Source organism: Pogona vitticeps, chromosome 1, assembly GCF_051106095.1.
Source record: "Pogona vitticeps strain Pit_001003342236 chromosome 1, PviZW2.1, whole genome shotgun sequence".
Lineage (NCBI taxonomy): Eukaryota > Metazoa > Chordata > Lepidosauria > Squamata > Agamidae > Pogona > Pogona vitticeps.
The window spans coordinates 77436033-77457179 of record NC_135783.1 but is presented as its reverse complement, the minus strand read 5'-3'; the positions used below and the strand labels follow the sequence as shown (position 1 = coordinate 77457179).

At 38.7% G+C, this 21147-nt stretch overlaps 1 protein-coding gene across 6 annotated transcripts in view; it reads left to right on the top strand.

Annotated features, from left to right (window-relative positions):
• The window catches only part of UTRN (utrophin), a 431410-nt gene that overhangs the window by 172693 nt on the left and 237570 nt on the right, over window positions 1–21147 (top strand). For all 6 annotated transcript variants that reach the window (XM_078383278.1, XM_072995753.2, XM_072995759.2 and 3 more), the window contains exons 50-52: window positions 2002–2207; window positions 5975–6129; window positions 16264–16453. In XM_078383278.1, coding sequence (XP_078239404.1) covers window positions 2002–2207; window positions 5975–6129; window positions 16264–16453 — 551 coding nt within the window. The remainder of the gene's footprint in view (window positions 1–2001; window positions 2208–5974; window positions 6130–16263; window positions 16454–21147) is intronic.

The following is a 21147-nucleotide window of genomic DNA, read 5'->3' as shown; positions in this document are numbered from 1 at the left end:
GGTTTTAATTTTAGCTAAATCTGCTGAAATTCCCTCCTCCGTACAGTATTCAAGGTACAGGAAGCCTGTTCTCTTTTTTATCTGGGTATCTTGTGTTCTGTGGAAACTAAAAAAAGAATGTCTCCTCTTCTTCTTCTTCTGTTCCAAAGCCCAACTTGCAGGAAGGAAAGAAGCTTTCCATTTCGCTGCAAGAAAATGGGATGGAAAGGTGATGCTGTTTCTTACATGCTGGCTAGAAGGCTGAAGCTGATATGTACATGGTCCACAACATTCAGTCTGGAACGGGTGCTATGCCAGAGTTAATGCTCAAAACATGAGAGTTTAAATTTAACCATAGAACAGAAACCTGCCTGGAGAAAAGCATGCTGGGCATGGCACTGAGTTGGTCTGTGAAAATTTAAGTGCAGCTTTGTACACTGAAACTGACTTGGACTTGGTGGAGGAGGCATCTTTATTGGTAAAAAGAAATATGGATGTAAGTGTTTAGTGTGGTGCCTGTTGAAGGGAACATGGTAGCCCTGCCTTCCTGCTGTAATTTTCAGCACATGAAGATGATAGTCTGAACAAGGGACAGCTGCTCTGTATGAACCACAGTACTTATATAACAGCTGAATAGGGCTTGTGCATGCTGTGGTGAGAGAAAGAAAGGAGGGACAAGAGGAGGAGTACATATATAATGATACAGTGATGAATGGACAAGTATATAAGGACTCAGCTTGTTAAGGGCAGTGTATTTTACAGTGGCTCCAGTCCTTCCTGGAGGGGAAAACTGAGAAGGTGATGCTGGGTGACTCCTGCTCAGTGCCCTGGGGTTTGGCCTGTGGCATTCCTCAGGGCTTGCTTTGTCATCCATGCTTTTTAACATCTACATGAAACCGCTAGGAGAGGTTGTCCGGAGGCTGGATGAGGGCAAATAAACTGAAACTTAATCCAGACAAGACAGAGGTACTTCTGGTTAGTTGAAAGGCAGATGAGGGAATAGGGATACTACCTGTGCTGGATGGGGTTACACTCTACCTGAAAACTGAGGTCTGCAGCTTGGATGCCCAGGTCTCGGTGGTGGCCAGCAGTGCATTTGCACAAGAGTACGCCAGCTGCACCCGTTCCTTGAGATGTTGGATCTGCCTACAGTGACACGTGCCTTAGTTACATCCCATTTGGATCCCAATTGGATTACTGTAATGCGCTCTATGTGGGGCTGCCTTTGAACACGGTTCGGAAACTTTAGCTGGTGCAAAACTCTGCAGCCAGACTACTCTGACTGGGGCCAGCTACAGGGAGCATATAACACACTTGTTACAAGAACTGCACTGGCTACCAGTCCGTTTCTGGGCCCAATTCAAAGTGCTGGTCATTACCTATAAAGCCCTATACAGCTTGGGTCCAGGCTACCTGAAGGAATGTCTCTCCCTACATGTACCTTCTCAGTCATTAAGATCAGCAGAGGAACCCCTCCTCTTGGTCCCATTGCCAGCACAAGCATGGCTGATGGGGACACGGGAGACAGCCTTCTCTGTAGCAGCTCCCAGGCTATGGAATGCTCTCCCTCGGGAGATCAGGATGGCCCCTTCCCTGTTATCCTTTTGGGGAAAAAGAAGAAGCTAAAAACCCATCTCTTAGGGCAGGCTTTTAACAATTATAACTGAATCCCTGAACCCCATTTCAGCAGAAGTTTTAATCTTTTTTTATCTTTTCATGTTTTAATCTTTTAATTGCATTTAAAATCATATAACGTTTAATTTATCTTTTAATATTTAACTTATGTTTTGAACTTGTGTGAATTCTAATGTTGTGAGCTGCTTTGGGTCCCTTTGTGGGGAGAAATGCGACATATAAATAAAACTACTACTACTAATAAGAATAATATACAGGTTTCAAGGATAGCTTATATTATTTTGAACTGCTTCTGTGAACCACTGTAACAAAAATATTTATGATAACTTAATCTCCACAAAATGCTTTGTGTTGTAGATTTGCATGTTTCTGTGTTCTCTTTTTCAGTGGAGAAAGTGAAGAACCAGTGGGATAGTACTCAGCATGGGGTGGAATTACGTCAACAACAGTTAAGGCGCATGCTTTCAGACAGCATGAAGTGGGATGACCAGAAGCAAGACATGGAAAACTTGATTGGACAATATGAAATACATCTTCATGCACTTTTACAGAATCCTAAAGAAAAGCTGACTAAGCAAATTTCTGAAAATAAAGTGAGTTCAAAAAATGCTTTATAACCTGAAGCATAGAATTCATGCATCTGGTTGAACGTCTGATTTCTGTTTCAGAGTTCATTCATGATTAAGAAAGGATTTAGCACAGCCCATATTCTAGTATTATAAATTTCAAGTGATGCTTAAATGTCACATCACCTGAAATCTCTTTGTTCATAGAAAATTAGATCATTGGGGGGAAATGTAGAACCTTTTTTCTTCCTGTGCCAGCTTTCTACGGGCATGTTTTCCTTGATGATGAGCCATTATGTTCTGTAGTAGGGGTGACTAGCTATGGTCCTCCAGATGTTTTTGTGCTGTAGAAACATCTGGACTTACTCATTTCCCTATCCGCTTCTATGGTTTTCTTCTTCAGTTTTGACAGTTTGCCTCATAAGAATGGCTGTTATTTTTCTAGATAATTTTATCAGCATTTATTCTCTTAGTCTTGAGAAATGAATTCTCTCAAAAGTTATTTTTGGTAAAGATTTCATTTCAGTACACATTCTAAGTTTATTTCTTTGTCTAGTAAGTATAAGTTGTAAAAATATATGAAATAGAAATCTTGAAGCAAGATGCTTGTATACTAGTGAGTTAATAAATGCATATATAGTTTTTGGCAATAAATATGTTATATCACCATGCACTAAGATTTTACATAAATAACTGAATGTCAGGTTCATATGGTGTTCTGGAAGAACATTTCACTCAATTATTTTAATTGAGGCATGACTGTACATCAATACCAGGCAATCCAATAAAACAGAACAACCCTTCACTTTTTAATACTGTATCCAGAAGATGAGACTAAGGTGCTTCATATCATAGTGTAATTGGTATGGGCATTTCCTTTTGGTGATAAGGCAAGACATAGAAATTCCCAAATAAAATACTTTTTGTAGGTGCTGGATAAAAGTTGTAGTAAAAACTGTTTGATCTGATTAATGGATTTGTCTTCCTTACCATCAATCATTTCTTTCCCTAAAGCCACATAGTATGGGGTTTAATTTCAGAAGTTACTGCAAAAAGCAAATTGTTGTTAATGGAAAGTAATAATGTAGTGGAATCCTATGAAGAATATTTCCAGAATGAAAAGAAAATGGTGTGCTTGTCTCAGATCCCATTGCTGAACGCTATTACATTCCCTTATTCTAATCTGTGACATAATTTATCTTTCCCCATCAAATGTTTACCTCTTAAGGTGTGTTTCTTATTGGGGTTGGGGTTAATATCTGAGTGTGTAGAATATAATCTTATCAATATGGTTAAATCTATTAAAATTAAATAAATTTGTGAAATCATCCAGAGTTGCATTTGCAACTGCTGTCTTGAATGCAGGCTAGCTTAATGTTCCCCACTTTGTTGATAGGGAAAAGTGGGGTTTGTTTTTTTCAACTTCTCTGTGTTTACAATCTGCTCATTTGCAATTCTTCTGTAGAATTTAGATCTAAGTATAATTTGTTTTCAGAGAGAGGTCTAAAATCTAGAAGAACGTTTTGAAGTATTGAATAAAAAAGTCAGTTGTGTGAAGCGAAATATTAGTTTATTGAAAATGCAGGAATTCTTGTTACCCTCACTGTGTGGGTGCCTCTAAGGACTGGGAAGCTGTATTAATTTGCTGTTAGTAAATTGTATATCTTCCTCCAATCCCAGTATTGTGTTTCTTCCTTCTTTCTGTATTAGTACATTTTAAAAAGGAAAAAATTGATCTTTAAAAAGTTACAAAAATGTACAAGTAATCAGGAATGTTACAAGTAAATATTTTCTCATTATGGAGGAATCTGGAAATTTGTTCTCCCATTAAAAATGGCCATATATAATGGTTCATCTGCATTACTGTATGTGCTTCCTTTATTTAGGAAACAGATGATAGAATCATCCTTTATGTTGCCATATCTGCATATTTAAACACACATAAACACATAAAATTCAAGGCACAGTTGCTCAATAAAATATATGTATCTTGTTTGTGTGTGCTTATAAATGAAGAGCATGAGTTCTCTAATTAATTTTTAAGCCTGAGCTGGAAATATTGGAATTTGTTCATCTGTTCTGATTTCCAAAACTGCCTCAGGGGATTCTTTAAATGATTGATCAGTTCATATATCCTCACTGATTTTTAAGATCAAAAGCCCTTCATCTTTGTCCATCCTGTCTTTATCTGTAATCCAAGCAGGTTTTCCACTTAGCACATGTTTGATGCTACCTAGGTTGTGTGGCACCAATATATGGTGTTTAGAACAATTCTGATGATAAATTCTCTTTTCTGATGTTGGAGAGAAACTGAATAGTATTGTTTCAGTATTATGTAACTTCTTCTGTCCTCTGTCATGTTTCTCCCTGAAGTACGCAAAATCAGCCCTTCCTCTCCACTCTTTCCAGAGGAAAATAGAGCCTCGTGGCATAGTGGTTAAAACGCTGTACTGCAGCTAAAACTGTGCTCACGACCTGGGGTTCAAATCCCAGGTAGCCGGCTCAAGGTTGACTCAGCCTTCCATCCTTCCGAGGTTGGTAAAATGAGTACCCAGCTTGCTGGGGGGGGGGGGCAATGTGTAGCCTGTATAATTAAAATTGTAAACCGCCCGGAGAGTGCTTGTAGCGCTATGGGGCGGTATATAAGTCAAATAAATAAATAAATAAATAAATAAATAAATAAATAAATAAATAAATAAATAAATAAATAAATAAATAAATAAATAAATAAATAAAAATAAACATTTTGCTAAGTCAAAGCAGTAAAAGGAGGAACAGCCATTTCTCCCCTTTCAGTTTTAAAATAATCTCTGCCCTGGAAGAAGAAGGAAGGATTGCTATGGCATAGAATATTATCCCATAGAATTCTGGCCCAGTGGAACCAGAGGCATTAGGAGAAGGAAGGGACTCCTCTTTGCACAATATATAGGAAAAGTTCCAAGTGGAATAAACATCTACAGGCACAAATGTGAACTGGGGCACATTATTCCTGTCCCTTTTGGGGTAGTCAGGAATAATCCCTGTGGTCTACCATGACTTGAAAGATGTGAACTGATTTGAAGATATCTCTTTTTTTCAACTCCCTACTGCTACTATAAAAAAGAGAAATTGAGCAAAATAGGTCTTTTGGTCCAGACCTCCAGTCTTAGAGTTTCTGGTCTGTGTCCTGATCTTGCTTGTGCCACAGACTACCATGTTTCTCCATGAAATATGCCAAATCTGTTCTGTTCTTGATCCTTCCTGTTTCCCTTTAATATTCTCCTGATTCACATATCTTGCTGGTATTTCTGGGAAGCCCCCCCTCCAATACTGTCACACTGTCACTCATAACATTGCCTGCACCCTGGTTTGTTTCCTGAAAGTGGTTGGCAGAGCACAAACATGGTAAGGACCATGGCAAGACAAGCGTTTCTTCCACCGTGTTAGCATTTTGTAAACAACTCTTTCTTTCCAAAGGAAAAATCAACTTTCCTGAGGAATACATTGCGAAGAAAACTTTTCTCCCTTCTAAAAGGGTGAAATGATATTCACTTTAATTTTAATTTGATTGTAAATCTGCTTGTTCCTCCGAAACCTTCTGTTCAGGTAAACTGATAACACTGGAGGGCAGATCCACTTTTTTTCTGTTTTCTTTTTTTTTCATTCTAGATAGTGAAAGGAAGGAAGCATAATAATTTAATAATAATAATAGTAATTTTAAAATGTAGCCATGGCATAAGAAGGCTTTCTTGGACTTCAGTTTTACTCTGATGGTTTTATCACTTTCATAGTCTTGTTGTGGCTTTTCTTTTTAGATGTTACTCCAAGATCTTGATAAAGGGGGCACCAAAATTAATTCATTCAATGATCTTTCCAATAAACTTCTCCAAGACTACAGTGGTGATGACACAAGAAAGGTGAAGGAAATTATGGACCACTTGAATACATCATGGATTAACCTTAAACAAAGGTATGTTCCCCTTAGATATCTGTAGCTATTTATAGTGTCTACATGAGTGCCTGTTTCTATAAGTATCTGGACTAGAGAATAAGTATTTATATTTATAGAGAATAATATTTAAGGGAATAATATTTATAGTATCTGCATGAGTGCCTGTTTCTATAAGTATTTGGACTAGAGAATATCCCTGCACAGGTGGCGTTAGCGAGGCTCCAGTCCTATGGAGCCGAACGGTCCACTCACAGATCCGCCATCTATGTGGATGGTGTGATTCTACGAATGGCTCTGCAGTGCGTGATCCACTTGCTACTCTTCGACCTGCATTGAGGTTTGTCCTCCTGCCTCCTACCAGGAGTTGTGAGCGGATTGCGCGCTGTAGAGCCATTCACAGAATTACACTGTCTGCGTCCGCAGCAGATTGGTGAGGGGAGCATCTGGCCCCTGGGGGCCGAGCCCTCGTTAATGCCACCTGGGTGGGGATAGTCATATTCGTAGATGAATACAAATACCCCCATCTCTAATTTGGACCTGAACCCAGTTAGGGGTCTCAACTACGGTATGTTCACGGAATCAGTGGGATTTATTTAAGTGTTGACTCACCATTCAGCAGTTGATACAGTGAGTGTACTTTAGTTGGGCTATCAGTTAAATTTCGGCTTCAGGCAGAAAATCAGTTCATGGGCAAGAGACATGTTATTTAGTTTAAACGTTCTTGTATAATTGTGGTAGGTATGTTTAACTCAAGTGGGAGAATGTTTTCCAAATGTTGCTTGTAACAGGATGTACAAAGGTGATCAACACTGGGGTTTCACTTTTCATTCTAGCATCCAGGTGCAGCCATGTAATAAAATATAAAATAAAATATAATATTTAATTATAAGTATTTTTAATTATATAGATGGACACTTAGGAAGTTGCATATACTTGAAGTATACAAGACTGTACCTTTAATCACTCTTTTCTAGTGAATAATATTGTTTTGGGTGAGGACCAAAATATTGTCCTGAGAAGAGGACCAAAAAGAAATAGATGCTGCACCTCTTCTGGCCCATATAATGTATATTCTCAAACTGGATGAAATAGTTTCAGTGGATGAACTAATATTCTTCTTATTTTTTAAAATTATGTCTGAATTAAATTTTCTAGAGTGGTTAAGCCTTCTATTCATTCCCATTATTCCACATAATCTACTAATGCTTTAGCATCACTTTTTCTAAAATGAACTGTAGATCACAGTGTTTTCATTCCTGTGACATGATCTTAAATGCAACATGGTAGTCCCTCTCAGTCTGTGATTATGTAATAAATAGGATGATGTCACAATGTGCATAGACAATCAGATTCGTTTGCTTCCTGAGTAGGAAACAGCTGTATATGTCTCTTTTGGCATAGATTAAAAGAGTCAAAGTCTGATAGCATTCTGGTTGATATGCTCAGCCATTTCAAATCATAATGTTAGGGAAAGATCATGGGTGTGCAGCATGCATAGCTGTTATTTATATGATGTCTTTCTCCCCATAGAGAATGTTAGATGTCCTAAATTCTTCTGCTTACCCATCACAAGCAATAATACTGTGAAAATAGACAACTGCTGCATGACATGTACTTCCTGTCCTCAGAGTAGTAATCTTTGCAAAGAAGGCCGTCTGTCCTCTGTAGTCAGGCCTAGATTACATTGTGAAGCCTGTTTTATCCTGAATGACATGGCATTAATGATTTTTCCAAATTTTCAGATGCTTAGGCACATTGCCAGGAACATAACCAGCATCTTCTTAAATGAATCACTTTAAATAAGTGTAAGCCACCAGTAGGATTTTAGCCAGTACATTTTTTGCCTTCAGCTATTCCTGTTACTATGAATCATTGTACTGTAGCCTGAGAGCTGTTTTTTTTTCTAGATACGTGTAGATGATTGGTTTTCATATTTCCTGTTTCATGACTATACCTTAGCCATTTGTTCTGATCCCTTTCACTGCCAAAACAAGGCAGTGGCACTCAGCCAGATCAGGTTGTATTCTGAGAATAGAAGAGAAGGCTTTCATATGTAAACCACCCATCTTTAACTTAAAATAAGACAGGGTTATTTTCAAGGAATGTTTCATTTTACAATCATGTCATCTTCTGGTTGCTGCACAATGCTGCACAATGATGGGGGGTGGGGTTTCACTTAATTAGGGCTTTTTGGGGGGTAGGGCTTATATTACGAGCATCCCAAAAAATCATACTAGGGCTTATTTTCAGGTTAGGTCTTATTTTCAGGGAAATAGGGCATGTATGTTCATCTGAACATCCTTTACCTATCTTCTGTCATGTCTGGTGCATGTTAGGTTATGTGCAATCATCCAGTATCACCAGTTGTGGCATGGAGACATTTGTGTGTGTCAGAAGGTGGGCTGGGTACATTGTTACTTGATCATTCCACTTGATGCAAGACCATTCTTGAAACCAGCATGATGATGTAGACTAGACTTGTTGGCTGAACTACCATAGTATGATCCTAAACAGTTTCAATAAACAGTTGTTTAAACTAGCCATAATATTTTCGTTTTTGGATGTAACAGCAGCCAGCATTCATTTAAAGATGGAAGTACAGTAAATTATTCAGGTCTCCTTGCAGCTGTTGTAGAGGATAGAGGGAGTGTGCAAGTCCAAGGCTCACTGAGCTCTTTTTGTATAAACCATGAACTAACGTTCCTAAACGGTGCCATGTATCTTTGTTAATCGAAGGTGTAATTTTATAGTATAAAGTGGTGCCTCGACTTACAACCATAATACGTTCCAGAAGATGGACGTAACTCGGAATGGTCATAAGTTAAAGCACCATTGAAATGCAATGAATCCATTCCGGCAGAAGAAAATAATCTCACACAAAACAACTCACTGCAAGACTCATTGGAAATGTGATTAATCCCTTCCGGCTGAAGGGGGGGGGGAGAAAAGCAATCAAGCGTGCAAGACCCATTGGAAATGCACAGAGAACAAAGGGGGCAGGTCGGAAATGCAAAGAAAATAAAGGAAAAAGCAGGGAAAGCATGCAGGACTCATTAGAAATGGGGAACTCCTCAAAAAGCAACCAACCCCCCCAAGACCCATCAGAAATAGGGGGAGAAAGCAAAAAAAATAAATAAAAAAATAAAAACCCAAGACCCATCGGAAATGGGGAAAAAAACCCAAAAACCAAACAAACCCCTCAAGATCCATTGGAAATGGGGACCCCCCCAAAAAAAACAACCTAACCCCCAAGACCCATCGGAATTGGGATAAACCCCCCCAAAAAGGAACCCAAGCCCCCAAGACCCATTGGAAACGGGGGAAAAACTCAAAAACAAACAAACCCCCCAAGACCCATCACAGCACAGAAACATAACCCCCAGCCCAAAACTATGCTGCAAAAACACCCAGAATAGTTTTTAAAAAGCAGAAAATGGCACCTTACCATACCAGGCAGCCTGAAGCCTCCCTGCAAACACTCACACATGCTCACTCAGAAGCAGAAGCGAGGCAGTCCCAAGCCTCCTCTGATCGCACACTCTCTAACTGCTGGGGCGAAAGAGCTACAAAGAAGCAGCCTCATTGCCACCTACAGTTAGAAATTTGAATTTCCCTCCTTTTTCCCCTACCTTTTTCTGTTCGTAAGTGGAAGCTCTGGTCGCAAGTAGGAGCACAATTTTGTGGCCGGAACTGGTCGTAACTCGAAATGGTCGTAAGTAGGGACGTTCGTAAGTCGAGGCACCACTTTATATACACTGTATAGTAAATGTCACTGTTCAACAAATGAAAAAGAAGGCCAGGACAAAATGATTATTTTACTCATAATTAAACAGGTCACAAATAATATATAGATGTTGTTATATCCACATACTTTACACAGTGTTCTCAGAAAAATTGTTTTTGAAACAGAAGCATTACCTTGAAAGAAGAGAGATGGCTTATGACCCCTGCCTCCAAAGGGAATAAATGGCCATTCTTTTTTTTTTTAATCCTGATGTCAAGGAAAGGCCATCAGCAATCAAACGATTTACATTTTTCTAGTTTTCATTATTTGATTAATTCTTATATATATTTGCAATGTATGAAGAGCTTTACAAATCTCACCTCATCTGTTGTCTCTACAAAATCAGATACTTAAAACACTTTTTACCAATTACTGGAGCTAGCTTATGGCATAATGCTGCAAGAGGAACACCTATGTATCTGAAATGTGTCATTCCCACCTGAAGTCTAGTACCACAGATGCCAGTTTGGCTGTAGAGCAGATAATATGATTGTGTTGTTATGGTGCTTTGCTCTTAGCTGCTGAAGGATTTTACATGAGACTTCAAATTCTCAGTAATACCACATAGAGAAAGTTTATCAGTTTTTTTTAAAGCTCTCTGGGTTTCGTACACCTGACTTCCTTTAGAAACTGCTTGTTCAATCTCAGGCTTAAATCTGCTCTATACTGTAAATGGGATTAATGTATTACACATCTCCCTTCAACAGTGTTGGACCCCACATGTAATTCAAAATCTGTTTATAACTCTTATGCCCCCCCCCCAATATAACTACAAAGCATAAGCAGTTTATTCACAGACACGCATATGCAAATGACATTCTCTGTCGGGGTTCTCTTCCATAGCATTGGCAATTCTTTCCATACAATACTGTGTGTAATGAGTCATAAAGGAACCCTTAATCCAGAGGCTGAATTAGAGATGTTGTGTTTGTGTATTCCAATCTCCATCCCTTTGTGTTTGTCCAGTCCAAATTTCTGACAGCTATACTTGCAGTGCCTCCTTGTGTTCCTAACACAGCTCTACACCTAGAGGCAGGTTTAGTCTCCATCACAGTGCATGCCAAGTTTTACACATTTAATCGCTGGCTAAAACTTATTTTCTTTGTGCAAAGTTTGGCACCATTGACTCTTTCTGACACTTTCCAGTTGGAATGGAACTGTCACCTGACAAATTAAGCTTTGTTCAAACTGGTCTTTCCCCAAATACCCTTATAGTGATGGGTTATGCAAGGCCCAATCATCCCTTTGGCAAAAGAATTATGTTTAACATTTAGGTTTACTGGACAAATCTAGTGTTGTAAAAAACCCAACACCTTTATACTTCCCACCTATTTGACCAGTATAACACCACCTAAATCTAGATGAGCTTTTGCCTTAGCCAAATTTAATATTTTGCCTTCTTATTTTTTGGGAGGCAGATTTCAGGACACATCCTATTCTGATCATTTATGTCCCTGCGATGATGGTGTATGGTCTTTTTTATCAAGATATATCCACAAGGATCTTCTCTCCCCTATTTTTCAAAAACTTCAGGGGAGATCTAACAGATTTTATATTCTTTTGCTGCTCTCTGACAAGGTTTCTTACATCACTAGTAAACTGGCCAAACATTGCACAGCTGCTGTAGCTTGCCAATTTGCTGACCACATAAGGTCTTCAGTTGCCTCTGCCCTTGTTAGAGATTTCTTGTTTAATTTTACTTGTTAGAGTTGGGGTGGTTATATTTGTCTCCTAATTTCATCTTATATTGTGTGATTGGTGTGATGTTTTAAAAAACTTTTATATCCTTCAATGCCGCTGGCTAACTTAGAAATTCTTTCTTAATTTTAATGTCTTAAAAGAGCCAGACTGTGCATTGATGGTGACATGTCTTGTCCTACCTGATATTATGTGATTTTATCTAAATAATACTTTAAAAATTTTTTGCTGGTCATTGACTATAATAAATAATAAAATGTCCTGCTGTGGGGCAAGTAGATCACTTTGATGCCTTCAGTGTTGAACTCATGTGGTTTGGGTGGCCAGGGGCACAGTATTTATTGAATATTTAATTTATTTATTGAATTTTAATTTGGTCATTGAAAAAAACCAGTGCTCTACACAAGATAGACCCTTGCTTGATACAACAAGGCAACTCAAATTGTGTCTCATAAGATATTTTCCCCCCTGTTTCCATTAGGTGTCTTGGTGAATGTTTCTTGTAGAACAGCTCTTAAGTATGCTTATTGGAAGTACCATATTTTCCATGTATAAGACATCCCCATGTAAAAGACGACCCCCAATTTTCTAACCCAAAATTTAAAAAAAATCTAAACTTACTATAGCTTTGAGGGTTGCTTGTGCAAGAAGGAGCCATCAGAGAAGGAAATTGTGTGGGCTGACGTCAGCACCACTTGCAGGGACCCCTCCTTCCCACCAAGCAGAGGCAGCGCAGTATATTGGTTTGCACCTGAGAATTGTCCTTGTTCTTACCTTCATAAAGAAAAAGCAGTAGCACAAGAATGAGCTTCACTTTTTCTAAATGAATGGAGACATATTCCCACTTTAACTTTTTGTTCCACACAAACATTTTGGGTCTCTTTTAAGGAGAAAGGTGGGATAGAAGTATTTCAACTAAATAAATAATAAATAAACATTTTGGTAGCATTTGTGTAATGAGCATTCATGCTACTAATGGAACTAAAGTTTTCATCCTTAATGGGACCAGTGTTATAGGACTCTTAATTGCAGCTAAGCAAGATGGACCATGGAAAGTCATTGTAGTAGTGCAGCAAATACCAGTTCCTTCGTGGTAGCATGCTGTGTATATTTGGGAAATCTTTTCTCCTGTACACTTCAGTGTGTTCATGAAGATCTGACTCGGTTGCTGTTATTTATCTTCCACATCCAGTCTTTTTTATTATTATTTTTTGGGGGGGGGGGAACCAAAAGTTGTTTCAAAGATGTTTTATGTTCTGTGCCATCATTCTGCATTCAGGATAGCTACACTCAAAAGTCCCTCTGATACTGTGGACCGGATCAATAAATAGGCTTCTTCTGCATGGGTCTTCAAGTGATGGAGTGTGAGGAGGAGGCCAAGAGTGTGGTTTTGCTATCCACAGAAGGCAATAAGGATTAACATCAAAGGAGCAGCTGCAGCTGTGGCACATTTTTCTTTATGTCATGAAAAAGTACTGCTATAACTGCTGCAGGTGCATGTTATTTGTCCTTCCTGGAAAGAGACAAAGTCCAGCAGCTTGAGGCCTGCCTGTCCACACTTCAGCTCATCAAAGAAAGTGAAACATTTCTGAACAGAGCTGAGTAGACTCTCCTGGAAGGGAATTCCAGAGTCTGGGAGCAGCAACAGAAAAGGCCTTCTCCAATCTCCCCACCAAGCACCCCTGTGCAGGTGATGGGACTGAGAGAAAGGCCTCTCCTGATCACCTTGATCCCCAGACAGGCTCATAGAGGGAGATGCAATCTGTTAGCTTGGACCCAGCAGTGGAGGATAGCCTCTATGGAGGAGGAAGCCTGTGAAATGTAGGAGGCAGCTACTTGGCGGATTGTGGCCCAGAGAAGCAGGGCTGTTGGGAAATAAGCTGTGTCCTTATGGTAGCTTGATTGAAGTTAGTCCTTCGTCATGGGCAGCAGTGGTGAGCTGTTACAACAGAGATAGCTTCACAGGCTCTCCATGAGTGTTGTAGTCTGAAGCAGAGACAGCAGAAAGCATGGAATACCCGAGAAGGATTCTGTGGATGCAAAATTCCTGCCAGTTCCTAGAGGGGGGAGGCATGTTGCTGGTAGTGGTGAGACAGCAAGTGCTGAAGACAAGAGTGTTGGTGATGCACATGGAACAACAACCCCTCAAAGGATGGAAAACAGCTGGAGACAGCAATGAGAGGGAATGATCAGTAGTTTCAGATCTCTCTAAACCAATAAACAGAGCATGGCAAACAAACAAAGGAGTCTCAATTCCTGACCCAGGAAGGACAATACAATGTAACAGGCAATGTGGAAATTTGATGAGATGATATTCATGACTAGAATAGCTGATTCTCTTTGTTGCTTCTTTCACCTTCTGGAAGATGATGATGTTAGCAAGGCAAGGGAGGAGGAGGTTGGATCTCAAGTTTTTTAGTGACTTGAATTTCCTGTTGTGCAGGTGGAGCCGTGCAAAAGGAAAAATCACAATGTTCTGTGTTTAGATGGAAGAAAAAAAAATCAAATGAACGAATATAAGATGGTTAATGCCTGGTTTGGAAGAAGTAAGAAAAGTGAAAAGAATCTAGGGGTGTTAATAAACCAGGAGCTAAACATGAGTCAGTAGTATCATGTGGAGCCAGAAAAGTAAATGCAGTACTAAGCTGCCTGAACTGTAGCATAAAGTACATCAAAGAAAGTAATAATGGCACCTACTTTGCTTTGGTCAGATGTCTCCTGGAACACTTTGTCTAGTTACGGGCACGATTGTTTTTAATAGATATTGTATAAGGTTTCCATAGGAGGGTCTATAGGAGGGTCTTCAAGAGAATGGAAAGTCTTCTCAAAATGGTTGGGGGAGTTAGGTGTGCTTAGTTCTGAAAAAAGGTGATATGAGAGATGTCTTAAGAAATTGTTACTGAAAGGTGGAACAAGCTTGCTTTCTGCAATTCCAGAGGTCAGGATCCTAACCAATGGATTCAAATAATAATAAGAGAGATTTTGACGAATCACTCTGACAGTAAGAGTTATTTTACAGTGGAATCAACTACCTCAAAAAATAATGGGTTTTTAATTCCATAGAGCTTTCTAGATAGATGTTGCCTGGTTACTTGTCAAGGATGTTTGAACTGTGGATTTCATTCTCTGTCAGAGGATTGGACTCAGTGACCCTTGGGATCCCTTCCAGCTCTACAATTCTTTGATCCTCTGGTTCTGACTTGTGCCCAGAAATGGTAGTTTTATGGTTTTTAGGGGGAAGCTCAAAATAGAAATATGATCGCATATGAGACCCATTCTGAATAATTGGCTTTAAGCCCTATTTTTCTTTGTGGTATCTTTGATAAGCCAAGGTTGCTATATGTGAGCAAGGAAAACATTTTTATTTAACAGGACTGTGATGAAAGGACATTGGAATACAAAATCTGTAAGGTTAGAGCTGACAACTTTAATTGATTTAGTAGGTAGATTAATCCAGCGACACTTTGGTCAATTTCCATCGATCTCTTTGTGTAATTGTTAAAGCAACACTTACTTGACTTTCGAGCCTGTTTTGCTTACTGTGTGGTTAGATGATAAGGAATGAAAGAGAATATTGTGATGCATCCTGTCATTCTAAGTTTTAGCAGAAGTTTTATTTATTTATTTTGGAAAGTTTGAAGTTATCTTTCACTTGTTTCAAGATCTTTAAAAAGTCAACTGTTTTGAGATCTTGGTTGTGTGGCACTGACAGCGGATAGTTGGGTGCATGTGCAAAGGCAGTCGGCTGGCTCTGGCAAGGGAGGCTAGGTCTACTGCCATTGCGGATGGTGGTGGCAGTGGTGGAGCAAGTAGGGAGGCAACAGTGGAAGTGGGTAAGTGGGCATCCCCTTTTGCCGAACAAAATTAAGCTCTAGGGGGAAAAAGTTCTGTTCTTCATTTTGCTTCAGCAAAACAGGATCCCTGAAGTAGTTCGGCAAAAAAATATAATGTATAATGCATAGTTTTTAAAAAAGTATAATGCATTGGTTTTTTTTAAAAAAAAGTTTGCCTTTATCCATTATATATGAGTCAGATGCCAGCTTCTGTTTTGGTAAACAGATCTGTTTGTTTTAAACAAATAACTTAAATGTAATAATTAGTTATTTACTGTTTCTCAAAACTCCATATCTAATTACAAACATTCTTCTGTAATCATCAAGACAATACGTTCTTTGCGATGTAAAATGTGAAGTAGAAGGTTGAGAAGGATGCTTCCTAATTGTATTGGATTCTGCTGTTCTATTGGTGGAATCTGGTGTTGGACACTGCACACAGATTTGGTGTTTTTTTTTCCTTAGGGTACTAAAACATTACTTGCAAAAATTATTTGCCTATGTTCAAGTTCATAGAATCATAGAAAAGTGAAGGCCATCAAGTCCAGCCCCCTGCTCAATGCAGGAATACAATCAAAGCATATCTGCCAGATGATTATCTAAGTTTTACTTGAACGCTTCCAGTGTTGGAGCTGTAACCAACTCCCTAAGTAACTGGTTCTACTGCTGTACTGCTCTAACAGTTAGGATGTTTTTCCTGATATTCAGCCGAAATCTGGCTTCCTTTAACTTGAGCCTATTGTTGCGTGCCCTGCACTCTGAGATGATCGAGAACAGATCTTACCTCTCCTCTTTTTTTTCTGAGACAACTTTTGCTTATTTCCTTCATTTCTCCAGAACATGTAATAGGCAGAATGCTTTGGAGGCTGACCTGAAGACAGTACATGCCTTGCTCAGAGACCTTGAAAGTTTCCTGAAGTGGTTACAAGAAGCAGAGGCTACAGTCAATGTCCTTGCAGATGCATCACGACGAGAACCTGCTGTCCGGGACAGCGCTGCTGAAAGAGAACTGAAGAAACAAATAGAGGTAAGAGCATGGCAAGTTCATTTGTTAAATTATTTCTCTCCAGCTTTACATGTTAAGTCAACAGGCAACATATGCATAAACATTATAAATAGCAAAAAGAGGAGAAAGATAGATAAAATATATTCGTACAAAGTGCCAGTGGGATTGAAAGGACGTGAAGGATTGGCAAGTTAAAAGCCTGTTGAAAAAAAGAAAGCTCTTCATATAGTGATGGGAGGCTGCAAAGGAATGTGGCAAGACAAGTTGTTAAGGTGGCGTATATATTTCAGAAGGAAAATCCCTTCTCCAAAGCAGTTTAAGTTGTTCAGTTTCAAAAAGTTATTCCCAAACCCTTTTAGTCTGTTGGATCTGGTGGTGCAACTCTGTATTCTTTAATGAAGGTGTTAAAGTCTTTAAACTAGTGGGTTGCCTTGAGTCTTCTCAGCAGAATGGAAGGCTGCTGCCTGGAACCCGCAGACTCTTATTTCCCCTACCTCTTTCCCTTACAAGATAAAGAAGTAATTCAATTCTGAAAAAAACACACACACACACACACCTCTGCTTTATGAATGTGGGATATTATGCTTCTGTATCCATAATTGAAAGTGACAGGAAAGACCCGATTGTGTTGCACAATACCATGCACGCGTTGCCAGCAGGAAAAAAGGATATAAAACTTTACATAGCAAAGCGCAGCTTACTTCTTAATTTTTAATTGTATTTATTTAGATTTATACCCCACCCTTTTAGTGAACATGCCACTGCTCTGGGCGGCTTACAAAATATGATTAAAACCATAAAGAACGTATAAAAAGAAAACAAATCCTCCCCCCCCCCCAATAAGATCACCCATCTGAGGTCTAACTACTATTTCTTCTGGGCATTTTGATTACTTGTGGCTCTAAGAAGTAGCTACCTAAATAATTTTTTGGAAAACAGGCCCGGCAATTGCTTTATGTTTGGATGAGACGTGATTAACTGATGAAAAAGGAGTCAGCTTCTGGGATTTTCCCTGGCTTGGTGTCCTTTTGTGAATGATAGTGAGCACAAGAGTGTATCTTGTAGACATATTGACTGCTGACATGGGCGTCGTCAACATTCAGGCTGTTCTTTGCTACGCAAAATTTAGTATCCCTTTTCCTATTGGCATCATAAGCACGATCTTGTGCAACAATATGGGGACATTTCTTGGTGTCAATTTCTTTTAAATCTTGGATACAGAAGCACAATATCCTACCTTCATAAAATGGAGGGTTTTTTTTTTCAGAATTGAATTTTCTGGCTTTTTAAATGGAAGTATACATGAAGTACACCTTTCCAATTTCCAAACCCATGCTCTGCAAACATGTTGCTTTTTATATAAGGTTAATATGCTCTGCCAGCACAAGATCATTGCTGCACTCTTGTATAGCAATAAGTAAGCTGGCAAGACTATAAGCTGTGATTTGCTATTTCTGATTGTTTATTAACAAACAGGGTCCTGGATATTCTGACTACCAGAAGAAGGGAAGGTGTGGGCTACCTTCCATTTCCAAATTCTATAGTGGAACTTAGGCTGATCACCTTCAACTTATGGTGACCGTATGAATGAGTGATCTCCACTTAGACTTAGACAACCCTCTCTCATATGTTGTTATTAATTCTTATGTGGGGAGGGAACTCATCTCAGATTCAAGTTACTGACTTTTTAGGAAGATTGACCAATGTTTGCAATCCTAGGCAAATAAATAAATAAAAAGGCCACCAGTAGTTTTTCCTGTTTATAACAGAGGTGAGAAAAATTGAAAGGACAGTGTAAATTTGGGTGACACTCGCTCTGTTTCCCCCCCTTTGATTTAGACTAAGTTGTCTTCATACCCCTTTAATGCAGCCATCCTTATGTAGTCACATCTAGAGTTCATCTTTATTTCTCCAGTTGAAATTTCCTTATTAGCTACTCTATTCATTCAAATACTTCAACAAATTTGGTGATGGTGCTCATAACTGCCCAAAGAAGAATGAGTTTTGATTGTTAAAAGTAAATTTCAGGACAAATTTTGTCCTGAGACTAATTTAAGAACAAGTGTATTTTACAGTTTGTGTTGGAAGTGAAAGGCTCGCTCTCATACTTTTAATCATATTTGTTCATCATCTTATCACTTAGATATTAAAACAAGAGATTTCACCTGTCTATTCTTTTTTATTTTTCTAGTTCTATCTGAAGCTTTGGACCCTTTATTGCTAGTACAGTTTGAAATAGCCCAGTGGTGTATTTGCAAAATCAAGGACAAAGATATACCTATATCGATAGGTGTCATGTTTTTGGAAGTTGTACATTTTTGACTTTAAAGCTTTGGTATTTGAACAGCATAAATAAAACATGCAAAGTTTCCTTTAATGTACTATGTTAAAAGGGAATATACATCACTTATAATTAAAGGATCCTTTGTTTGCCCTATTTACATCATGAAAACTCTTTGTAGTTATTTCTATCCCAACCAAATATTTTAATACATTTTCTCCTTGAATAATTTCCTTTCATTATCTGCTATAATGTAGTGTCTCCCAGTATGCAAATAAATGAGAGAAAATGCATAATGGCTAGATGAGCCATGCACATGTAGTGCCAGTGGTGGGGAAAAGCCTTTTGATGGTCAGCCAAGTCTTATTTGCTTTTAGCGAGAAAGAACTCACTGGCTAGAAATACGCAGAACTGACAGTGCAGTGGTTTCTTCATAGAGTTTACATTTAAAACACAAACGTGCAAACTTATGGAAAATGCAAAAGAAAATTTTGGTTTAGAGTCTTTTCTGTGCGCCTGCAAAAAATCAATGTACAGATACTGATTCTCTGGAGAAAAAAATGTGATTCTACGTTGTTTAGAAGAAGTGATTGGAAGTAGCAGAATAACAGAAGAGCATTATTAGATATCTTTTGTGATTTTTGTTGGGAAAGTTCCAGTTATTTGCTATAGTTTCTTAAACAAGTGGTGGTGTGTGAAAGGATAAGATGAAGCATACATGTTGCCAGGGCTGGTGGGAAAGGGGGTGGAAGAGAAGAAATACAGCAAAGAAATGGAAAAGCTCAGTTGTGCATGTTTTTGTTGTTGTTGTTGTTGTTATTATTATTCAAAAACATCAGACACAATCAATCCTAATTATAAAAATATTGACTGGTATTATATAAGTTTTAATGAAAAACCTATCTGTTAAATATTGGCACAGTATATATGTATGCTCTGCTATTGTTGTTGCTGTTCTTTTTAATTTGACTTCTATACCACCCATCTGGCTACCAGGACCACTCTGGGTGGTTTACCACTAAAAAACAGATAAACAATAATATGAAACAATTAAAAAAACCTATAAAAATCAAAAAAATTAAACATCAAATAAACATAGACTTGTAACATAAGTAAAAACTAAAAATAATTAGGATAATTTAAAGGCAAGATGATGATGGAACAGGTAGCATAAAATGCTGAAACGACCACTGTGTTAGGTTGTTAAATACTTCGGGAAAGCCTTGCTGAAAAGCCATGTTTTCATTGATTGTGTAAAACATTGCCAGTGAATGGACCAAGCAAATTTCAGGTGGGAGACTGGTTCCAAAGACGGGGAGTGACCACCAAGAGGGCCCAGTTTTTGGTCTTCTCTTTCCGGGCCTTTCTTGAGTCAGTGTTCTCAGCCGCCCTGCCTGGAAAGATTATATAAAACAGGCAGATCTCATTGGAAGGAGGTGTTCTGCCAGGTTGTTAGATGTCATGCTTTAGCTGCCTTCTCTAACTTGGGACTTCTCAGATGTGTTGAACTACAAATCCCATCTACCCCATCCCACCAATATTGGATTGTGTGATCTAGAAAGTGCCAGTTAGGGAGGAGAGATTAAATTCCCAGCACTTTTGAAGGAACTATAAAATAATTTCCTACTTATGGGCAACAGTGTGAGTCTAAACAGTATATGCCAAGCTGAGAATGTTGCTTAACTCATTGCTTCATAACATCTGGATGGCTGTTACTGTTACCATTGCTCTGATTGCGCAAGTCATTCACTACAATGTGTGGTATTAATGCTTTGTGCTTTCTGTTACCAGAAAAATACAAAGAAATGCTCTCTGGTTCCCTTTTCTGACCAATTCTGATATTGCAGCTTGGAAAGATTTATATGTTAAGTTATATGCTGTTAAATATTGTCAAATGGGAACTGACGTACAGCGATCCCCAGGGATGGGGACTCGTGACTTGTGACTCACTGTTGAGTCCAACTCAAGTTGCGCTGGCGACTCAGCTCTGACTTGACTTTGTTTTTTCAACTCATAACTTCGACTCTTTTTTTAAAATCTCATTTTCAATTTTGGGGTCCTTCTTTCTTGCCCACAGCATGGATAGAATGCTGGATTAGATAGGCTTTCTTAATGTTCTGTCATTGGCATTTCTTGAGTTTGCCTATTTCTTGGCCATTCATTTGGCTGAGCTGACTTAAAGGTAAATGACTACTCTGCTCCTTTCTGTCTTGCCACTATAAAACATGTTTCAGAAACTCATCTGAATGCACAGTTAAGTCATTTGGTTGCTTCTAGTAGCAATACTTCTGGAGATGTTGATGGAATGGGCCATGTTTCCTGGAATTGCCCTCATCTGACATACAATTCTGTAGTCCCAGTTTGGAAGTGATGTACATGTGTGAACATTTCCAGTGTCCTCTCGGATTGTGCGGCTCTACTTATGAACTTAATC